The sequence below is a fragment of the Phytophthora sojae genome (genome assembly GCF_000149755.1).
Source record: "Phytophthora sojae unplaced genomic scaffold PHYSOscaffold_10, whole genome shotgun sequence".
Classification (NCBI taxonomy): domain Eukaryota; phylum Oomycota; class Peronosporomycetes; order Peronosporales; family Peronosporaceae; genus Phytophthora; species Phytophthora sojae.
In genome coordinates this window covers 1,975,539-1,994,634 of record NW_009258124.1, presented here as the reverse complement: position 1 = coordinate 1,994,634, position 19,096 = coordinate 1,975,539, and the positions used below count along the sequence as shown (strand labels likewise).

The 19,096-nt window shown below is 53.2% G+C and overlaps 4 protein-coding genes across 4 annotated transcripts; 2 read left to right on the top strand and 2 right to left on the bottom strand.

The window, feature by feature from the left end:
* The first annotated feature begins 3,230 nt into the window (after positions 1-3,230).
* Positions 3,231-4,829, top strand: PHYSODRAFT_549848 (hypothetical protein). The gene has a single exon (XM_009537554.1). The coding sequence runs from the start codon at positions 3,312-3,314 to the stop codon at positions 4,689-4,691; it is 1,380 nt and encodes a 459-aa protein (XP_009535849.1). The 5' UTR covers positions 3,231-3,311; the 3' UTR covers positions 4,692-4,829.
* Positions 4,830-5,324: 495 nt separating this feature from the next.
* On the bottom strand, positions 5,325-6,713 carry PHYSODRAFT_339580 (hypothetical protein; the record flags this gene model as incomplete). The annotated part of the gene is made up of 1 exon (XM_009537553.1): positions 5,325-6,713. The coding sequence occupies one exon, from the start codon at positions 6,711-6,713 to the stop codon at positions 5,325-5,327; it is 1,389 nt and encodes a 462-aa protein (XP_009535848.1).
* Positions 6,714-10,971: 4,258 nt separating this feature from the next.
* On the top strand, positions 10,972-12,103 carry PHYSODRAFT_525208 (hypothetical protein; the record flags this gene model as incomplete). The annotated part of the gene is made up of 3 exons (XM_009537552.1): positions 10,972-11,230; positions 11,304-11,833; positions 11,909-12,103. Coding segments are annotated over 3 exons (984 nt in total), but the record flags the coding sequence as incomplete, so codon positions are not given.
* Positions 12,104-12,453: 350 nt separating this feature from the next.
* PHYSODRAFT_524494 (hypothetical protein) lies at positions 12,454-16,803 on the bottom strand (the record flags this gene model as incomplete). Its single annotated transcript, XM_009537551.1, has 7 exons — positions 12,454-12,710; positions 12,927-13,055; positions 13,445-13,573; positions 13,963-14,091; positions 14,308-14,436; positions 16,556-16,684; positions 16,728-16,803. Coding segments are annotated over 7 exons (978 nt in total), but the record flags the coding sequence as incomplete, so codon positions are not given.
* Positions 16,804-19,096: the final 2,293 nt, after the last annotated feature.

Below are 19,096 nucleotides of genomic sequence, written 5' to 3'. Positions count from 1 at the left end.
CCGCTCAAACCCTCGGCGCTGATGATCTTTGGTCGATGCCGTTACTGTCAATTTCAGACCAAACCCGAGAAGAAGACGTACTCACTGATCGATTCGGAGGCTAAAGAGCACGACTTTCAGCCTTTGAATGAAGCCATCTCCTCCGTTCGGCTCAAACTCCTTGAATCCTCCCGGAACGATCGATCTCGTCGTAGCGATGCGTCTTCAGTTCCGCCTTCGCAGCGTCGACGAACCCTCGTGCTGTCTTCTCTGTTCTCCGCTGGCCAAGGGAACTCGTCAATGGCCGTCCCACAGCTGCATACAAACTTGCAGACACTGAGCGTTGCCGACCAAGCGCTCAATGAGCTAATTGCCGGGTCGACAGCTAATCCCACATCGTCAAGAGGGAGCACTCCCGAGGCACTGGCCCTTGCTAGCAGTGTAGGCATGGGAGCTCGCACTCTGCCTCTCATCCGACCTCGCGAGAAGCGAGTTATGGGCGGGCTGTTGCCGAAGCGCTCGTCGGTGCGCAACCGGCTGGACCCTGCGGCCGACGTGCGTCGAATTCACAACCCGGACGACATTCCCAAGAACTTCCGCGCCATGCTGCAACGCAAACGCGACAATAAGGATAGCAGCTTCGAAGGGATCCTTCCTGAGAATTGATATAAATGCAGATGAATGAACTTACAGCAACGACCCACTAAGGAAAATGGATAGTTTTCTTACAGAGTACTTCGGTGTAGCAGCTCGCTCGCTAAAGCGCTGCAAATTTTAGCTGGGGTGAGCATGGTCAACACTTACTCACGGAGTACTCGTTTTTACTCATATTATCGTATATTTTACTCATAATTCGTTTTTATTTTATCCTAGCGCTGCTGAACCAATATGGCACTCTCAGACATCGCAGGGATGAAGCACTGTCATCTACGACCCGGCTCCAGCAAAATATCGCGATCTCCCTGTGTCGGTTTACCAGTGTGAACTACTTGACAAAGTGGTACTAAGTACGAGTCGAGTCGAATTGGTCCGATGAGACTAGTGGCGACTCTAAACACTTTGTCACCCCCTCCTGCTGGGCGCATCCACTCGGAGAGGCCGTTGATGCGATCGATAAGAGGTAGGGAACTTGGTAAACATAGCTGTACGTGTGCATGTACTGGAGCATGACTCGACTTACAGTATCCATCCATGTGCACGCCGTTAGATATTGCCTGAGCCTCACGAAGCACGCTGACGTGGCGTACGGTCCGTATTACGGATGCTTGGCGGAGCCGGTTGACTGTGGATAAGTATTGTGACACTGTAGCGGCTAGTGCAACACATCACGCGCCTGCGTCGCGCTCGAGACTGCATTAGTTTCCGGACCCGTTCAAGTACATGTAGCGGCAACGAGCAGAGCAATACCGTTTTTGTAGTGCGTTGTTACCCAGGATACGCTCCAATGGTTCATCATGTGACGAGGACCAGCACCGACAGACGACACACCGCGTACAGTATGTACATATGTACACGAGCGACAACAACTACAGAAGCGTGAACACGCTGCCACGCTGTCAGACGATGAAAATGAACGACGACAATGGTACATCCCCCTGCAGGACGTGTCTCCTCTTTCCCTGGAGCTCGCGATCTTCAAGAATGTACAAACATTTACTGCGCTGGCTCTGGAGCTAAGCTCAACAACGGTACAGTACAGCGATTGATCTCAAGTTGAGATCTCAAGCAAAGACAACGACACTCGTGTATGGATACATGTACAGTAGTTTGAACTTGACGACAACCAGTATGTAGCTCCGTGTCTTCAGAGTGGTGTGCCGTGCCAATTGAATTTGAAATTACAGTAACATTACAGCAATGGCGCGCTCGCAATGCGAGCTTCGCGTGGGCATCTTACGAAAGGTGAAGACCATGGCTGCCAGTAAGCGCTGAACTTGGAGCGTGGGTACGTCAAACAAAACAATGCCACGTGTAGGGTGGCGGTATCAGTCCACAGATCAAGTTTGACCGCCAAAAAGGGCGCAGTGATTAACGCGCACCCCCCCCCCCCCCCCCTTTGAAGTTCAAACTTCACTTTGGTTAAAGTGGCGGCACAACAGTTGCACATGTTCATTGTAAATCCCTATACGGTAAAAGTACGTCAGTACTGCTAAAGTTGGGTAAAAGCAGTATATTCACAGATAAAATACATACATGTATGGCTTGAACGATATTTCAGCTTGTATAATAATGGTGAGATTCGGCATGTGAGTGATGAATGATCCAGCGTTCAAATGAGGTAACATTAGAGTAATGTCACCGCCAAGATCGGCTGTGGTGCAGCAAAGCCCCCTCTAAAGTGAAGCTCAGTTTCAATTTCATCATGAAAAACTTCAATGCCCCCCTTCTATTCAATTCCCAAATCAGGTGGTTGTACTCCGCCCCGCGCTCGTCTTTTTCCACTCGCAGGGAAGACGCGTACGAGCTTTAAGAGCTGTTGGGTAGTTGCTTCGTTAACTTCAATGCTCCCTTTTACCCCCCAAATCCGGTGCTGGCCCCCGCCGCGCGCTCTTTTCTGGAAGGCTTTAACACTGAAAATAGTTTAACTTTGTATGCTCGTAACGGGACTCTTTTGTGTCGTATGTTCTGGAAACTGCGCGCGGGAGTTTTTCACGATGAAGCTGAAGGCCAAAGTGCAATCTCAAGGCTGGCATTCCAGCCAAACTAACCTACATGTTAAATGGCAAGGCAAATCATACATTTTTCCAGTTTGAGCTGAGCCAAGGAGTGTGGTAAGATGGTGGTGCCCGAGATCCTGGCTCTAAGTCGACAGGCAAGATCTCTCGATGTGATGGGATGCCGCACCACTTTCTCTAAACAAGGTCTGCATCCTATCAGTTGCTGTTTTCATGCTACACGTACATCGGGGCCCTCGCTTATGCACGAGCTGTTCGGGCATTACCTCCGCATCCCTACTGCAAGGGATGGGGCGATTAATATTTAATACTGGACCTCAGTATTAAAAGTTTTACCTTGAGCGGGTACCATCCCCCCAAAAGCTCCACGACGGGCCACTGCACGCCAATCATGGCGATTGCAACCATTGAAAGCGTGCCGATTTAGGATCGACGACGCCGGTGTCACGAAGATACGGAGCGCAGTTTGACGCTGGAGCAGTGCCACATGTGAAGTTGGGGTAGATGGGTTTGTGCTGTTGGCGAACGAAATGTACACACACACCGGCGGCAGTCTCCGACTTTGGTATCATCCAGCTCATTCCTCAATTTGCCAGCTCGGGCGCAGACCTCCCCCCTCCTACCCAGCAAGCCAGCCCCAGCCAGCAAATTTCCGTGATGGCCATCAACCACGACAACTATCAAGCCATGGACGCGCCCGCGCCGGAGAAGAAGTCGTGGAGCCGCAAGCTCCTGACGTCGCTGACCTTCTGGATCATCGCCGGCATGGTCGTCGGTATCCTGCTGGGCCAGTTCGCGCCCGACTTCTCCGAGAAGGCCGCCCCCATGAAGAACATCTTCCTGCGCACGGTGCAGTTCATCGTGTTCCCGCTCGTGTTCTCGTCGCTGGTCATCGGTATCGCCGACCAGAAGGACATGAAGCAGCTCGGCCGCATCGCGCTCAAGTCCATTATCTACTTCGAGATCGTCACGACCATCGCCCTGATCCTCGGCCTCTTCGCCGTCAACATCGTCAAGCCCGGCAAGGTCGGCCTCACCCAGGGTGAGGAGTACGAGAGCGAGTCCGAGTCGACCTTCACGTTCGAGAAGTGGATCGCGCACCTGACCCCCAAGACGTGGGGCGAGATGATGGGAGGCTCCGGCTCGTCCGAGCTGCTCCAGGTGCTGGTTGCCGCCATCCTCACGGGTGTGGCCACCTCGCAGCTCAACGGCCAGCACAAGGCGATCATCATTGACTTCTCCCGCGCCGTGCTCGAGATGATGTTCAAGTTCGTGGACATTGTCATCTGGACGGCCCCCATCGGTGTGTGCTTCGCCATCGCCGACGCGATCGGATCGAACGGTCTGTCGGCTCTGGGTGGTCTGGGCGCGCTCGTTGCCACTGTCTACGTGACCATTATCCTCTTCATCGTTGTGGTCTTCGGTGGCATCTGCCTCTTCTTCCGCATCAACATCCCGGAGTTCCTCATCGCCATGAAGGAGCCGCTCATCATTGCCTACACGACGGCGACGTCTGAGGCCGCTCTGCCCAAGGTGTTCGAGGCCCTCGAGAAGTACGGCGTGTCGACGCACATTTCGGGCTTCGTCGTGCCCTTCGGCTACTCGTTCAACCTTGACGGCTCGACCCTCTACCTGTCGCTCGCCTCCGTCTTCTGCGCTCAGGCATCGGGCGCCGACAAGTCCATCGGCGAGCAGGTCGTCATGGTCCTTATGCTCATGATCTCGTCCAAGGGTGTGGCTGGCGTCCGCTCGGCGACGCTCATTGTCATCGCCTCGACCCTGGACCAGTTCGACATCCCGTCGTGGCCCGTGGCTCTGATCCTCGGCGTGGACTGGATCATGGACATGCTCCGCACGCTCACCAACGTCATGGGCAACTGCCTGGCCGCGGTCATCATGGCCAAGATGGAGAACGAGTTCCGCACGGAGGAGTGGGAGCGCGAGCACAAGCAGCTCGGCGAGGACAAGATGAGCGTCATGGGCGAGAAGATGAGCCACGTATCGAACGTCTCGGCCATTGAGGAGGGCCGCCACTAAGCGGTCGCTTCCGGATGGAGTCAATCCCCCCGATGAACGCACAGCGCTAGTGCTGTATGGCAGTACGATTTAGTGCCGCGAGGAGGGCATAAGTGTACGTAGGCAAGATATACCAGTAAAATCAAACCCGTTGCATCCAAATTCTCGATTCGTTTTTCTTTCTTGATTGTTTTTCGCGCGGCAAGATCCAGCGTTAGTGTTGGGTGGCGCAGTGCAAAGGTGAAGCTTTCAGCGCGTCTATGAAGATCGAGGAATACGAATGCTCATTTTAGGTTAAGAAAAACTTGGTGAATGTTTACCGGAGTAGACGAATTGTACGACGCTCAAATGATAGGATGCCAGTGGGGTGCAACGCCGGTGTATGGATGCCGATCGAGAAGAGCGCATTTACATGTATCACTGCACACGCAATGCCTACTTCACTATGAGACCGTCCATGTGTGAGTAAGCGTGATCTAACGAACTTCCTGAGCAACTTGGTGAACTTCATGAGTGCATGACTTGAAAAAAAAAAAAACTTCAGACGCATTCGAGTACAAAACGATTTTGCCTATTGATATACTGGGACGACACGACCCAAACGTACGCCGCCACTGCAGCAATTGCACTTGTTTGCGATCAATGCAGACTCGCTTAGTGACGGCCCTCCTCGACGGCCGACACCGCAGACACAACGCTCATCTTTTCGGCAACAACGCTGACCTTGTCCTCACCGCCACCGTACAGCTGCTTGTACTCGCGCTCCCACTCCTCCGTGCGGAAAGCGTTCTCCGTCTTGGCCATAGCGACCGAGGCCAGGCAGTTGCCCATAACGTTAGTGAACGTCCGCAGCATGTCCATGATCCAGTCCACACCAAGAATGAGAGCCACGGGCCACGACGGGATGTCGAACTGGTCCAAAGTCGACGCCATCACGATAATAGCAGCGGAACGCACACCGGCCACGCCCTTGGACGAAACCATGAGCATCAACACCATGACGATCTGCTCACCGATAGACTTGTGCACACCAGCAGCCTGGGCACAGAAGACCGAGCCCAGCGACAGGTACAGCGTCGATCCATCCAAGTTGAACGAGTAGCCGAAGGGCACGACGAAGCCCGAAATGTGCGTCGACACGCCGTACTTCTCCAGAGCCTCGAACACCTTGGGCAGAGCGGCCTCCGACGTCGCCGTCGTGTAGGCAATGATGAGTGGCTCCTTCATGGCGACCAGGAACTCCACCGGGTTGATCTTGAACAGCAAGCACACCGCACCAAAGACGACGACAATGAACAGGATGATGGTCACGTAGACGGTGGCGATGAGTGCACCCAGACCTCCCAACGCCGACAGACCGTTCGACGCGATCGCATCGGCAATGGCGAAGCACACACCCACGGGTGCCGACCAGATGACGATGTCCACGAACTTGAACATCATCTCGAGAATGGCACGCGCGAACTCGAGGATGAGGTTCTTGTGGTGCTCGTTCAGCATAGAAGTAGCGATACCGGTGAGGATGGCGGCCACCAGGACCTGGAGCAGCTCGGAGGAGCCCTCGCCGCCCATCATCTCGCCCCACGTCTTGGGGGTCAGGTGCTCGATCCACGTCTCGAACGTGAACGAGGACGTCGAGTCGCTGTCGTAAGCGTCACCCTCGGTGATACCGACCTTGCCGGGCTTGACGATGTTGACGGCGAAGAGGCCGATGATCAGCGCCAGTGTGGTGACCACCTCGAAGTAGATGATGGACTTGAGAGCAAGGCGACCGAGCTGCTTCATGTCCTTCTGGTCAGCGATACCGACCACGAGAGAGGAGAAGACGAGCGGGAACACGACGAACTGGATGGGGCGCAGGAAGATGTTCTTCATGGGGGCGGCCTTCTCCGAGAACGTGGGGGCGAACTCGCCCAGGATGATGCCGATGACCATGCCAACGATGATCCAGAAGGTCAGCGACGTCAGGACCTTGTGCTTCCACGACTTGGGCTCCGGGGCCGGAGGGTCCATGGCTTGGTAGTTGTCGTCGTTCACGGCCATCGCTGGCTGGCTGCTGGAGATCTGCGACCGGGCTGGCGAATTGAAGAATGAGCGGAGCCCGACGTGGCGTGAGGTCGACTCGACTCGACTCGACTGCCCGCTGAGCACGTTCACCTGACCTCTAACCCGTCTACCTGAGGTGGGCAACGGTGGTACTGTACCTGCTCAGATCTGTTTAGTACAGTACTGTACGTGCAAGACCGTATTTTTTCAAGGACCCTTGCTCGTTCATACAACACCGTGCAGAGAAGAGGAAATAAAGTGATGGGATGCCTGGTGTGCTTAGACAATAAAGTGGCTGACCAATTGCTGGACCATTCGTAAATGGACATATATGTACATGGCCTTCAGGTGTTCTAGTGTCATCGCACCTTGTGCTCGTGCATGGGCTCTTTGCAATGCGAAACAATCAGCTCAACATTTGTCATAACCAGTCATAAGGTACTGTAATCGTACAAAAAGCCTGGAAATAGTTTGACGAAGGAAAGTAAACCCAGTCGTTGAGCTCCTCTGTCTTGCAAGCCTCGCTCTCTCCACGCACTATCCTATTTTTATGAAACAAAATTAAATTAGTATGAGCCTATTGAAGACTGTAAATTAAAATAGCTAACATTGGTACAGGCGTCCCCGGGCTAGTCCCGGCTGTATATTTTAATGTACCTCGCACAGGAAGTACAAGCAGTTCTCAAGATTTGAGCGCTATTTCTGCAAACATATTGGTTTAGATTAGTGTACAGCGAGACCTACTATGACAAGTGACACGTTGCGGGAATACCTCCACCGTATTCTTGAGCTAAGCTTGTAGTAAGTCAGTACATACTCATCTATGGATTCAGACCGCGTGAATCTTGTTGATTCGCAAACATCATAAGTACCACTGTGGCGAATAGGCCGGGGACCCCTGTAAATTAAACGTGGAGTGTCATGATAGCTGCGGAGCCAAACGGATCGTCTGTACGCGAGCATCCCAGCCGTGCGGTACAGTAAATTTATCGTAGGCGGGCACAAGTTTTATTTATCTCTCGGATACATTGTAGAATGGAGCCGGCTACCAACCTGTATGAAACCTGTACCACATTGCTGTCGTCTCGTAGACGTGTTGCGCCAGAATTCGCTGCACTTTTTCGCTTAGACTGTGCGCATTGCGTAGCAACAACTTGCCGGAATTTATGTCGGCAAAACTTGATCTCAAAGGGGGTGTGCGTTAATCAGTTCGCAGCCAGAACTTGATCTGTGGTCTGGTACCGCCGAACCCACCTTTTAGTAAAAGGCTTTTACAGGCACACATGGGATTAAAGACGGCGACAGCACTTTACTTGAAAATATTTGCTAGGTGCAAACGAGGCTAAGCATGAATGGATGAGTCAAAGCGAGCACGGATGTCGGAATGCAACAGCACGGTCAATTGTTGGTTCATGCGCCGATCAAGAGCAATTTCGAGAAAAATGCGATGGAGGCACAGTTGCACTCAAGTCCCGCAACGGGAAAACCATCGTCGCCTGCAAACTGTATACATGTATAGTCTGTTGTGCTAAAAAGGAACTGTCGAAGCTTTGTTTGAAAACATAACCCAACCTCCTAGAACTGTAAAAATTTCCACGATAACACTGCGACGTCTCATTGGGGGACTTCAGAAATTCACGCAAATCGCATATCCGACAAACGCAAATCCTGTAGCAAAATGCGCCGATGCACTCGGAAAATCAGTCGCAATTTGCGGAGACGATTTTGGAGTCTCTGCAAATTGCGACTGATTTTGCGAATACTATTTGATATACGTACCATCGTCTTCCTGTAATGCATATCGCTGGATAGCTCGTTATCTCTACTGTGTTTCCCGTTAAGCCCTCGAGTTGCAATCCTCTCCGTAGGCTATTGGCAGCCGTCTAAACTTGCCTACAGTACTCTGTGGCTGCATTTTGCTGATGATTTTGGCGCTCACAATCCCAACGCAAATCTAGGTGTAGGTGAACGCAAAATTGCTCTCAAATTACGATGAAATGTGATTTGCGCGATTTTCTGACATTGGCCACATTATTGGCGATGGCGTTATGCAGAAATACAGACATTCTTTTTTAAAGCAGAATGTCTGGATTGAACAGTTGCTACGAAGCGATTTGAGTAAACTAAGAAAAATTATGAAAATATCAAGGCAAAGGCGGAAATTTTGTCCTCGACGAAAAGATTAAGTTTACCGATACCCGGTGCATCCTAAAATCACAAATTGTTCTCGTAACAAAAGTGAAAGAAAACGAGCAGTGAAGTAAATTTGTGAGACGTAGAGTGAGGTTTTCAAAAGGGGCGACCCGCCCATACAAAAACCCATATGATAACTCAAATAGCAACCAAATAATGGTACTGTCCGTACTATTTCTCCGTGGAGGCAACAACGTCGAGTATAATCACGTAGTAAATGTAACATAACCTGGACAAATGCGCGTCACAAATCTAAAATGTGATTTCAGGATGCACCCACCACAAACATATAACCTACTTACTAAAATACACACTTTAACTTCACTTGAGAGGTTAGGGATATAAAAAACTTGATCACAGATCTACATTTTTTTCTTAAGAACCCGTAGATTTGTGATCAAGTATTTTGTTTAGAAAAACGTTTTGCTAAAAGAGACAATCACTGTAGAAGAAGTTTTGTTCAGATACTTTGAGGGTAAGGACATGAAAAACATTAACTACGTAAGCTTTTAACGCCAGATTAACGAGACTCCATTTTGTTTTTTAGGATAATTTTTATCCAAAACGTACCAAAAACATTGGGTGCCGTCAGAAGATGCATTTTCTTCTGACACTTGATCCGGTTTGATAGTGAGGCATCATCAGGTGTGATAACCGGCTAAACAACAATCAATCTAAATGAAAAAAAGTGTGAAAGTAGAGATATACAATTATTTGAATATTAAGCTTTGAAAACAGTTAAACGGCAGCTGGTTTGGTTTTGAGGGTACTCTTTAATCCAAAAAGGGACTGGTAAGTAGCTTTTTGTATACGTTACAAGAAGGTGATAATAGTTAGTAAAACTAAGCAACCCCTTTTCCAAAAATCCCAGGACTGGAAACTATCCTAGAAAACCAAGCTCTCAAGGATCAAATAGACTAGTTCACGGATTCACGTATCAAGGTACATAATTACATAAATGCAACCCAGGAACGATCGTTCGTGACGATCTGTCAACAGCCCCGTCCAATCGTAAACTTTATCTTACTAACTATCACCGTCGTTTTCCAAGTACTACTCATATTTATAGTGAAAAGGTAAATTGGTCTCGATCGGAATTACTAACGTCAATGATGTTAAGCCACATCGAGCAGGCACTGCAGCGTTCAACAGGAGAAGGAAACTGCAGCAGTTCCGTTTTCTGCTGGGTGCTTCTCTGCTTCAAGAAGCAGCCGCGTCTCCTGAAAGCGCAGGACTGGAGACTGCTCCAATAACCCCTAGAGCTCCAGCACCAGATCGAGCAGCTTGATCATCAAGCTACAGAGCTCCAGTCCAATCACGACCAGCTCGCACAAGAGAGATCGGTTGTTGAGGTAGGATTTGTCGACAAATTGGTGCTCTAATTTATTTCTTACTAACCTTTCGTATTTTAGATGAATAACCGCAAGCTGCAGGCCAAATTTTGAGCAGCTTAAAAATTTAGTTACAGAGCTCCACGACCAGCATGTTCAAGATAGAGCGACCAACGACGCTGTCAAGCTCATATTTTTTGAAAATTTGTGCACATATCTACTTTCTAACTATTAACGTGTTAAGAGGATAGCCGCGAGCTCCACGAATATGTTGAGATTCTGGAGAGCCAAGCGGCAAGGATCCAATCCAGTAACAACCGGCTCGCACAAGAGAAATCGGCTGCGGAGGTAAAATCTGCTGAAAATGGTACTCTCTTTATTTTACTAACCGTTTCCATGATTTAGATATACCACCGCGAGCAGTAGGCCAAGATTGACCAACTGCAAAATCAATTGACCAGCTCATTCAAGATAAATCGGTCAACGACGCCGTCCAGGTAAGACTTGTTTGAAATGTTGTACACATCTATTTTTCTAATCATTAACGTGTTAGGAGGAGGAGAACCGCAAGCTGCACAAAACGATCGAGGATCTGAAGAATCAAGTGGCAGGCCTCCAGTCGCGAACCGCCAGTCTTGTTCAAGACAACAAAGCCGCAAACAACACCATCCAGGTAACAGTTGCATGCAAATTTGTACACTTTAGTAATTTTCTTAACTTTTCATTTTTAGGAGCTGCGTGGAAATGTCCGCATCCTCGCTCGAGCCCGCTCCGCCCCAGGTCAAACCGACAATCTCTCGTTTGGGAGTGACGGACCGGGCTTAACTCTGAATGGCCGTCCGTTTGAGTTCGACCGGGTTTTCAGCGCGTCGTCAACTCAAGATGACGTCTTTGATGAGGTGGCGGGGGTGGTTCAGTCCGCCATCGACGGACACAGCGTGTCTGTGCTGGCTTACGGACAAACAGGTTCTGGCAAAACTTACACGGTAGGTTTGTATGTATTTACACTTGTATTTACATTGTCACAAAGTATTCTAACACTCATATATGTTTCACATTGTAGATCTTGGAAAATATGGTCTGCAATGCGGAATAATTCCGCGTGCGCTGGAACTTATTTTACAGCAAACTTACGTATTGACAGAGGACGGCCGGACCCATCAAATGGAAGTGTCGGCGCTCCAGGTCTACAATGAGACCATCCAAGACCTGCTGGACTCCGGTGGCGCCAACTTGGAGCTTCGGATGGCGAGCAAGATCAGCGTTCAAGGACTCTCGAGTGCCCAGGTACGTAACATCGAAGATGTCCAAGAACTGCTCATCCGAGCGTCCAAGAACCGCTGCACCGCGAAGACTGCGGCGAACGCTGTGTCATCGCGGTCGCACTGCGTGACCAAGGTCAGTATTGCTGGTTCCCACGCCAGCTCTGAAGATCGCTCTGACGACCTCCTTCATTTGGTCGACCTCACTGGGAGGGAGCGCGTTGCTCGCTCCAGCGTCACATGCGACTTTATGAAGGAGGCTCAGGCTATGAACACGAGCCCGAGTGCTCTCAGTGGCGTATTCAACGCAATCGACAAAGGCAGCAAGCATGTGCGCGCATCTACATATTCCTTTTACTGTTTTCATCTTATATTCTAGCATATCTACTGTTTTGTTTTGCGCCAGGTTCCTTACCGAGACTCCAAGCTCACGTCCCTGCTGCAATCTTGCTTCTCTAGTGGAGGCAAGGTGCAAACGGTGGTTAACGTGGTAGCAGACGCCAGGCCGCGACCAAGACCCTGCGGTTGCTGCATTTTGCAGATAATGTCAAGAAATGCGCCCTTAGGGCCGAAGAAGCTCCGTCACCCCATTCAGGCGTAAGTAGCCTAAGACTAGCATAGGATTCAATGAAGTTTTTATTGATTTCATCGCTTGCTACACAATCACTACCAGCTTCTCGCCTTTGGAGGTCCCATTGACCTTCACGTCAAGCTCGTAGCCACCGAAGTTACTGGGGAACTCAATCTTCTGCCTGTCATTTCCTCCCTCGAGGTTCACCTAATCGTTGTCGGCAACCACCTCATATGTCTGTACCTTAATCTAACAAGAGACGAGTATCTTCTTGTAAAATTTCAGCAAATCGTACTGGTTAACTGGTTAATGGGCTATATTATGTACGTGCCAACCGTATCGCCATGTCGAGACGCATCCAACGAGCCACTCCACACTGCCTACCACCGCGTAGAAAGGCTCCGTCCTGATTCGCACCTCGGCACACCCACCAGACACCCACCACCAGGCTCCCGCCGACCGTAGCTACGGCAACAATGGCTCGTTGGCGCCAAATGAAGGTGCCAACCGTATCGCCATGTCGATACGCATCCAACGAGCCACTCCACACTGCCTACCACCGCGTAGAAAGGCTCCGTCCCGATTCGCACCTCGGCACACCCCCAGACACCCACCACCAGGCTCCCGCCGACCGTAGCTACGGCAACAATGGCTCGTTGGCGCCAAATGAAGGTGCCAACCGTATCGCCATGTCGAGACGCATCCAACGAGCCACTCCACACTGCCTACCACCGCGTAGAAAGGCTCCGTCCTGATTCGCACCTCGGCACACCCACCAGACACCCACCACCAGGCTCCCGCCGACCGTAGCTACGGCAACAATGGCTCGTTGGCGCCAAATGAAGGTGCCAACCGTATCGCCATGTCGATACGCATCCAACGAGCCACTCCACACTGCCTACCACCGCGTAGAAAGGCTCCGTCCCGATTCGCACCTCGGCACACCCCCAGACACCCACCACCAGGCTCCCGCCGACCGTAGCTACGGCAACAATGGCTCGTTGGCGCCAAATGAAGGTGCCAACCGTATCGCCATGTCGAGACGCATCCAACGAGCCACTCCACACTGCCTACCACCGCGTAGAAAGGCTCCGTCCCGATTCGCACCTCGGCACACCCACCAGACACCCACCACCAGGCTCCCGCCGACCGTAGCTACGGCAACAATGGCTCGTTGGCGCCAAATGAAGGTGCCAACCGTATCGCCATGTCGAGACGCATCCAACGAGCCACTCCACACTGCCTACCACCGCGTAGAAAGGCTCCGTCCCGATTCGCACCTCGGCACACCCACCAGACACCCACCACCAGGCTCCCGCCGACCGTAGCTACGGCAACAATGGCTCGTTGGCGCCAAATGAAGGTGCCAACCGTATCGCCATGTCGAGACGCATCCAACGAGCCACTCCACACTGCCTACCACCGCGTAGAAAGGCTCCGTCCCGATTCGCACCTCGGCACACCCCCAGACACCCACCACCAGGCTCCCGCCGACCGTAGCTACGGCAACAATGGCTCGTTGGCGCCAAATGAAGGTGCCAACCGTATCGCCATGTCGATACGCATCCAACGAGCCACTCCACACTGCCTACCACCGCGTAGAAAGGCTCCGTCCCGATTCGCACCTCGGCACACCCACCAGACACCCACCACCAGGCTCCCGCCGACCGTAGCTACGGCAACAATGGCTCGTTGGCGCCAAATGAAGGTGCCAACCGTATCGCCATGTCGAGACGCATCCAACGAGCCACTCCACACTGCCTACCACCGCGTAGAAAGGCTCCGTCCCGATTCGCACCTCGGCACACCCACCAGACACCCACCACCAGGCTCCCGCCGACCGTAGCTACGGCAACAATGGCTCGTTGGCGCCAAATGAAGGTGCCAACCGTATCGCCATGTCGAGACGCATCCAACGAGCCACTCCACACTGCCTACCACCGCGTAGAAAGGCTCCGTCCCGATTCGCACCTCGGCACACCCCCAGACACCCACCACCAGGCTCCCGCCGACCGTAGCTACGGCAACAATGGCTCGTTGGCGCCAAATGAAGGTGCCAACCGTATCGCCATGTCGAGACGCATCCAACGAGCCACTCCACACTGCCTACCACCGCGTAGAAAGGCTCCGTCCCGATTCGCACCTCGGCACACCCACCAGACACCCACCACCAGGCTCCCGCCGACCGTAGCTACGGCAACAATGGCTCGTTGGCGCCAAATGAAGGTGCCAACCGTATCGCCATGTCGAGACGCATCCAACGAGCCACTCCACACTGCCTACCACCGCGTAGAAAGGCTCCGTCCCGATTCGCACCTCGGCACACCCCCAGACACCCACCACCAGGCTCCCGCCGACCGTAGCTACGGCAACAATGGCTCGTTGGCGCCAAATGAAGGTGCCAACCGTATCGCCATGTCGATACGCATCCAACGAGGCACTTCACACTGCCTACCACCGCGTAGAAAGGCTCCGTCCCGATTCGCACCTCGGCACACCCACCAGACACCCACCACCAGGCTCCCGCCGACCGTAGCTACGGCAACAATGGCTCGTTGGCGCCAAATGAAGGTGCCAACCGTATCGCCATGTCGAGACGCATCCAACGAGCCACTCCACACTGCCTACCACCGCGTAGAAAGGCTCCGTCCCGATTCGCACCTCGGCACACCCACCAGACACCCACCACCAGGCTCCCGCCGACCGTAGCTACGGCAACAATGGCTCGTTGGCGCCAAATGAAGGTGCCAACCGTATCGCCATGTCGAGACGCATCCAACGAGCCACTCCACACTGCCTACCACCGCGTAGAAAGGCTCCGTCCCGATTCGCACCTCGGCACACCCACCAGACACCCACCACCAGGCTCCCGCCGACCGTAGCTACGGCAACAATGGCTCGTTGGCGCCAAATGAAGGTGCCAACCGTATCGCCATGTCGAGACGCATCCAACGAGCCACTCCACACTGCCTACCACCGCGTAGAAAGGCTCCGTCCCGATTCGCACCTCGGCACACCCACCAGACACCCACCACCAGGCTCCCGCCGACCGTAGCTACGGCAACAATGGCTCGTTGGCGCCAAATGAAGGTGCCAACCGTATCGCCATGTCGAGACGCATCCAACGAGCCACTCCACACTGCCTACCACCGCGTAGAAAGGCTCCGTCCCGATTCGCACCTCGGCACACCCACCAGACACCCACCACCAGGCTCCCGCCGACCGTAGCTACGGCAACAATGGCTCGTTGGCGCCAAATGAAGGTGCCAACCGTATCGCCATGTCGAGACGCATCCAACGAGCCACTCCACACTGCCTACCACCGCGTAGAAAGGCTCCGTCCCGATTCGCACCTCGGCACACCCACCAGACACCCACCACCAGGCTCCCGCCGACCGTAGCTACGGCAACAATGGCTCGTTGGCGCCAAATGAAGGTGCCAACCGTATCGCCATGTCGATACGCATCCAACGAGCCACTCCACACTGCCTACCACCGCGTAAAAAGGCTCCGTCCCGATTCGCACCTCGGCACACCCACCAGACACCCACCACCAGGCTCCCGCCGACCGTAGCTACGGCAACAATGGCTCGTTGGCGCCAAATGAAGGTGCCAACCGTATCGCCATGTCGAGACGCATCCAACGAGCCACTCCACACTGCCTACCACCGCGTAGAAAGGCTCCGTCCCGATTCGCACCTCGGCACACCCACCAGACACCCACCACCAGGCTCCCGCCGACCGTAGCTACGGCAACAATGGCTCGTTGGCGCCAAATGAAGGTGCCAACCGTATCGCCATGTCGAGACGCATCCAACGAGCCACTCCACACTGCCTACCACCGCGTAGAAAGGCTCCGTCCCGATTCGCACCTCGGCACACCCACCAGACACCCACCACCAGGCTCCCGCCGACCGTAGCTACGGCAACAATGGCTCGTTGGCGCCAAATGAAGGTGCCAACCGTATCGCCATGTCGAGACGCATCCAACGAGCCACTCCACACTGCCTACCACCGCGTAGAAAGGCTCCGTCCCGATTCGCACCTCGGCACACCCACCAGACACCCACCACCAGGCTCCCGCCGACCGTAGCTACGGCAACAATGGCTCGTTGGCGCCAAATGAAGGTGCCAACCGTATCGCCATGTCGAGACGCATCCAACGAGCCACTCCACACTGCCTACCACCGCGTAGAAAGGCTCCGTCCCGATTCGCACCTCGGCACACCCACCAGACACCCACCACCAGGCTCCCGCCGACCGTAGCTACGGCAACAATGGCTCGTTGGCGCCAAATGAAGGTGCCAACCGTATCGCCATGTCGAGACGCATCCAACGAGCCACTCCACACTGCCTACCACCGCGTAGAAAGGCTCCGTCCCGATTCGCACCTCGGCACACCCACCAGACACCCACCACCAGGCTCCCGCCGACCGTAGCTACGGCAACAATGGCTCGTTGGCGCCAAATGAAGGTGCCAACCGTATCGCCATGTCGAGACGCATCCAACGAGCCACTCCACACTGCCTACCACCGCGTAGAAAGGCTCCGTCCCGATTCGCACCTCGGCACACCCCCAGACACCCACCACCAGGCTCCCGCCGACCGTAGCTACGGCAACAATGGCTCGTTGGCGCCAAATGAAGGTGCCAACCGTATCGCCATGTCGAGACGCATCCAACGAGCCACTCCACACTGCCTACCACCGCGTAGAAAGGCTCCGTCCCGATTCGCACCTCGGCACACCCACCAGACACCCACCACCAGGCTCCCGCCGACCGTAGCTACGGCAACAATGGCTCGTTGGCGCCAAATGAAGGTGCCAACCGTATCGCCATGTCGAGACGCATCGAACGAGCCACTCCACACTGCCTACCACCGCGTAGAAAGGCTCCGTCCCGATTCGCACCTCGGCACACCCACCAGACACCCACCACCAGGCTCCCGCCGACCGTAGCTACGGCAACAATGGCTCGTTGGCGCCAAATGAAGGTGCCAACCGTATCGCCATGTCGAGACGCATCCAACGAGCCACTCCACACTGCCTACCACCGCGTAGAAAGGCTCCGTCCCGATTCGCACCTCGGCACACCCACCAGACACCCACCACCAGGCTCCCGCCGACCGTAGCTACGGCAACAATGGCTCGTTGGCGCCAAATGAAGGTGCCAACCGTATCGCCATGTCGAGACGCATCCAACGAGCCACTCCACACTGCCTACCACTGCGTAGAAAGGCTCCGTCCCGATTCGCACCTCGGCACACCCACCAGACACCCACCACCAGGCTCCCGCCGACCGTAGCTACGGCAACAATGGCTCGTTGGCGCCAAATGAAGGTGCCAACCGTATCGCCATGTCGAGACGCATCCAACGAGCCACTCCACACTGCCTACCACCGCGTAGAAAGGCTCCGTCCCGATTCGCACCTCGGCACACCCACCAGACACCCACCACCAGGCTCCCGCCGACCGTAGCTACGGCAACAATGGCTCGTTGGCGCCAAATGAAGGTGCCAACCGTATCGCCATGTCGAGACGCATCCAACGAGCCACTCCACACTGCCTACCACCGCGTAGAAAGGCTCCGTCCCGATTCGCACCTCGGCACACCCACCAGACACCCACCACCAGGCTCCCGCCGACCGTAGCTACGGCAACAATGGCTCGTTGGCGCCAAATGAAGGTGCCAACCGTATCGCCATGTCGAGACGCATCCAACGAGCCACTCCACACTGCCTACCACCGCGTAGAAAGGCTCCGTCCCGATTCGCACCTCGGCACACCCACCAGACACCCACCACCAGGCTCCCGCCGACCGTAGCTACGGCAACAATGGCTCGTTGGCGCCAAATGAAGGTGCCAACCGTATCGCCATGTCGAGACGCATCCAACGAGCCACTCCACACTGCCTACCACCGCGTAGAAAGGCTCCGTCCCGATTCGCACCTCGGCACACCCACCAGACACCCACCACCAGGCTCCCGCCGACCGTAGCTACGGCAACAATGGCTCGTTGGCGCCAAATGAAGGTGCCAACCGTATCGCCATGTCGAGACGCATCCAACGAGCCACTCCACACTGCCTACCACCGCGTAGAAAGGCTCCGTCCCGATTCGCACCTCGGCACACCCACCAGACACCCACCACCAGGGGTCGATGAGACGCTAATTTCTAGTTTTCGGGTCCCTTTAAATTTAGCATTTATTTAAAACTAAATTATTTAATGTATTATAAGCGTAAAACCCCATTGCTCGCAACAATTGTTTTGAGTGCAGACCGGGGACATTTTTAGCATCTGAGCGGTAACGCTAAAACTTCATCCTAGATATTTTTAAATACAAATGTAAATGTGAATGCAGCCAACTTTACCTTGTGAGTTGTCCCTAATCGCTTCGTCTATTTACAAAGAGACACACGTTGTGTGCTTTGATGGCGAACATGATCCAAAACGATTTGCATTGACAAAATGAGAAACTCCGAAACGCAGCACAGTTCTTAAAATCGAAATCAATATATATCGCAGTAAATATCCGCAGCCTGCGAAAAACCATGATAGTTCTTTTATGACAACGTCGTTCTTGAAAAAAACTACATTATTTTCTATATTTTGTTTTGAATAGTCTTATTTTGCGTATCATTTCAACATTTTAAAGGTTAACAATTTATTTTTTAGATACATCAGTCGTACACTAATAACAGCGAATAATCAGAAAGAATATGTAGCTTTAGCATCTTTGTTTAACTTTTCCTTTTTGTGATGATTCGCCAAATTGAAACAGGACTTACACAAACAAACAGATGATTTGGCTATTGTCTTCTTCACCCCAATAATAACTTTTGATTCTACCAATGGTAAATAAACTTGGTTTCAAAATGTTATCCTATTCATATCGTGGTACACAATACTAGAGCAATATATTTTGTCTCTCCATTTATCCTAGCAAAGCTCTCACTAAGGTTAAGAGTCAAATGTCAGCATACTAGTTAGTCGATTGGTAGTAGCAACGTTAGTTTTGGGAGCA

What these genes read in the sequence shown, in the direction of transcription:
- PHYSODRAFT_549848 (XM_009537554.1), top strand. Translation starts at nt 3,312, where the DNA reads ATGGCCATCAACCACGACAACTATCAAGCCATGGACGCGCCCGCGCCG.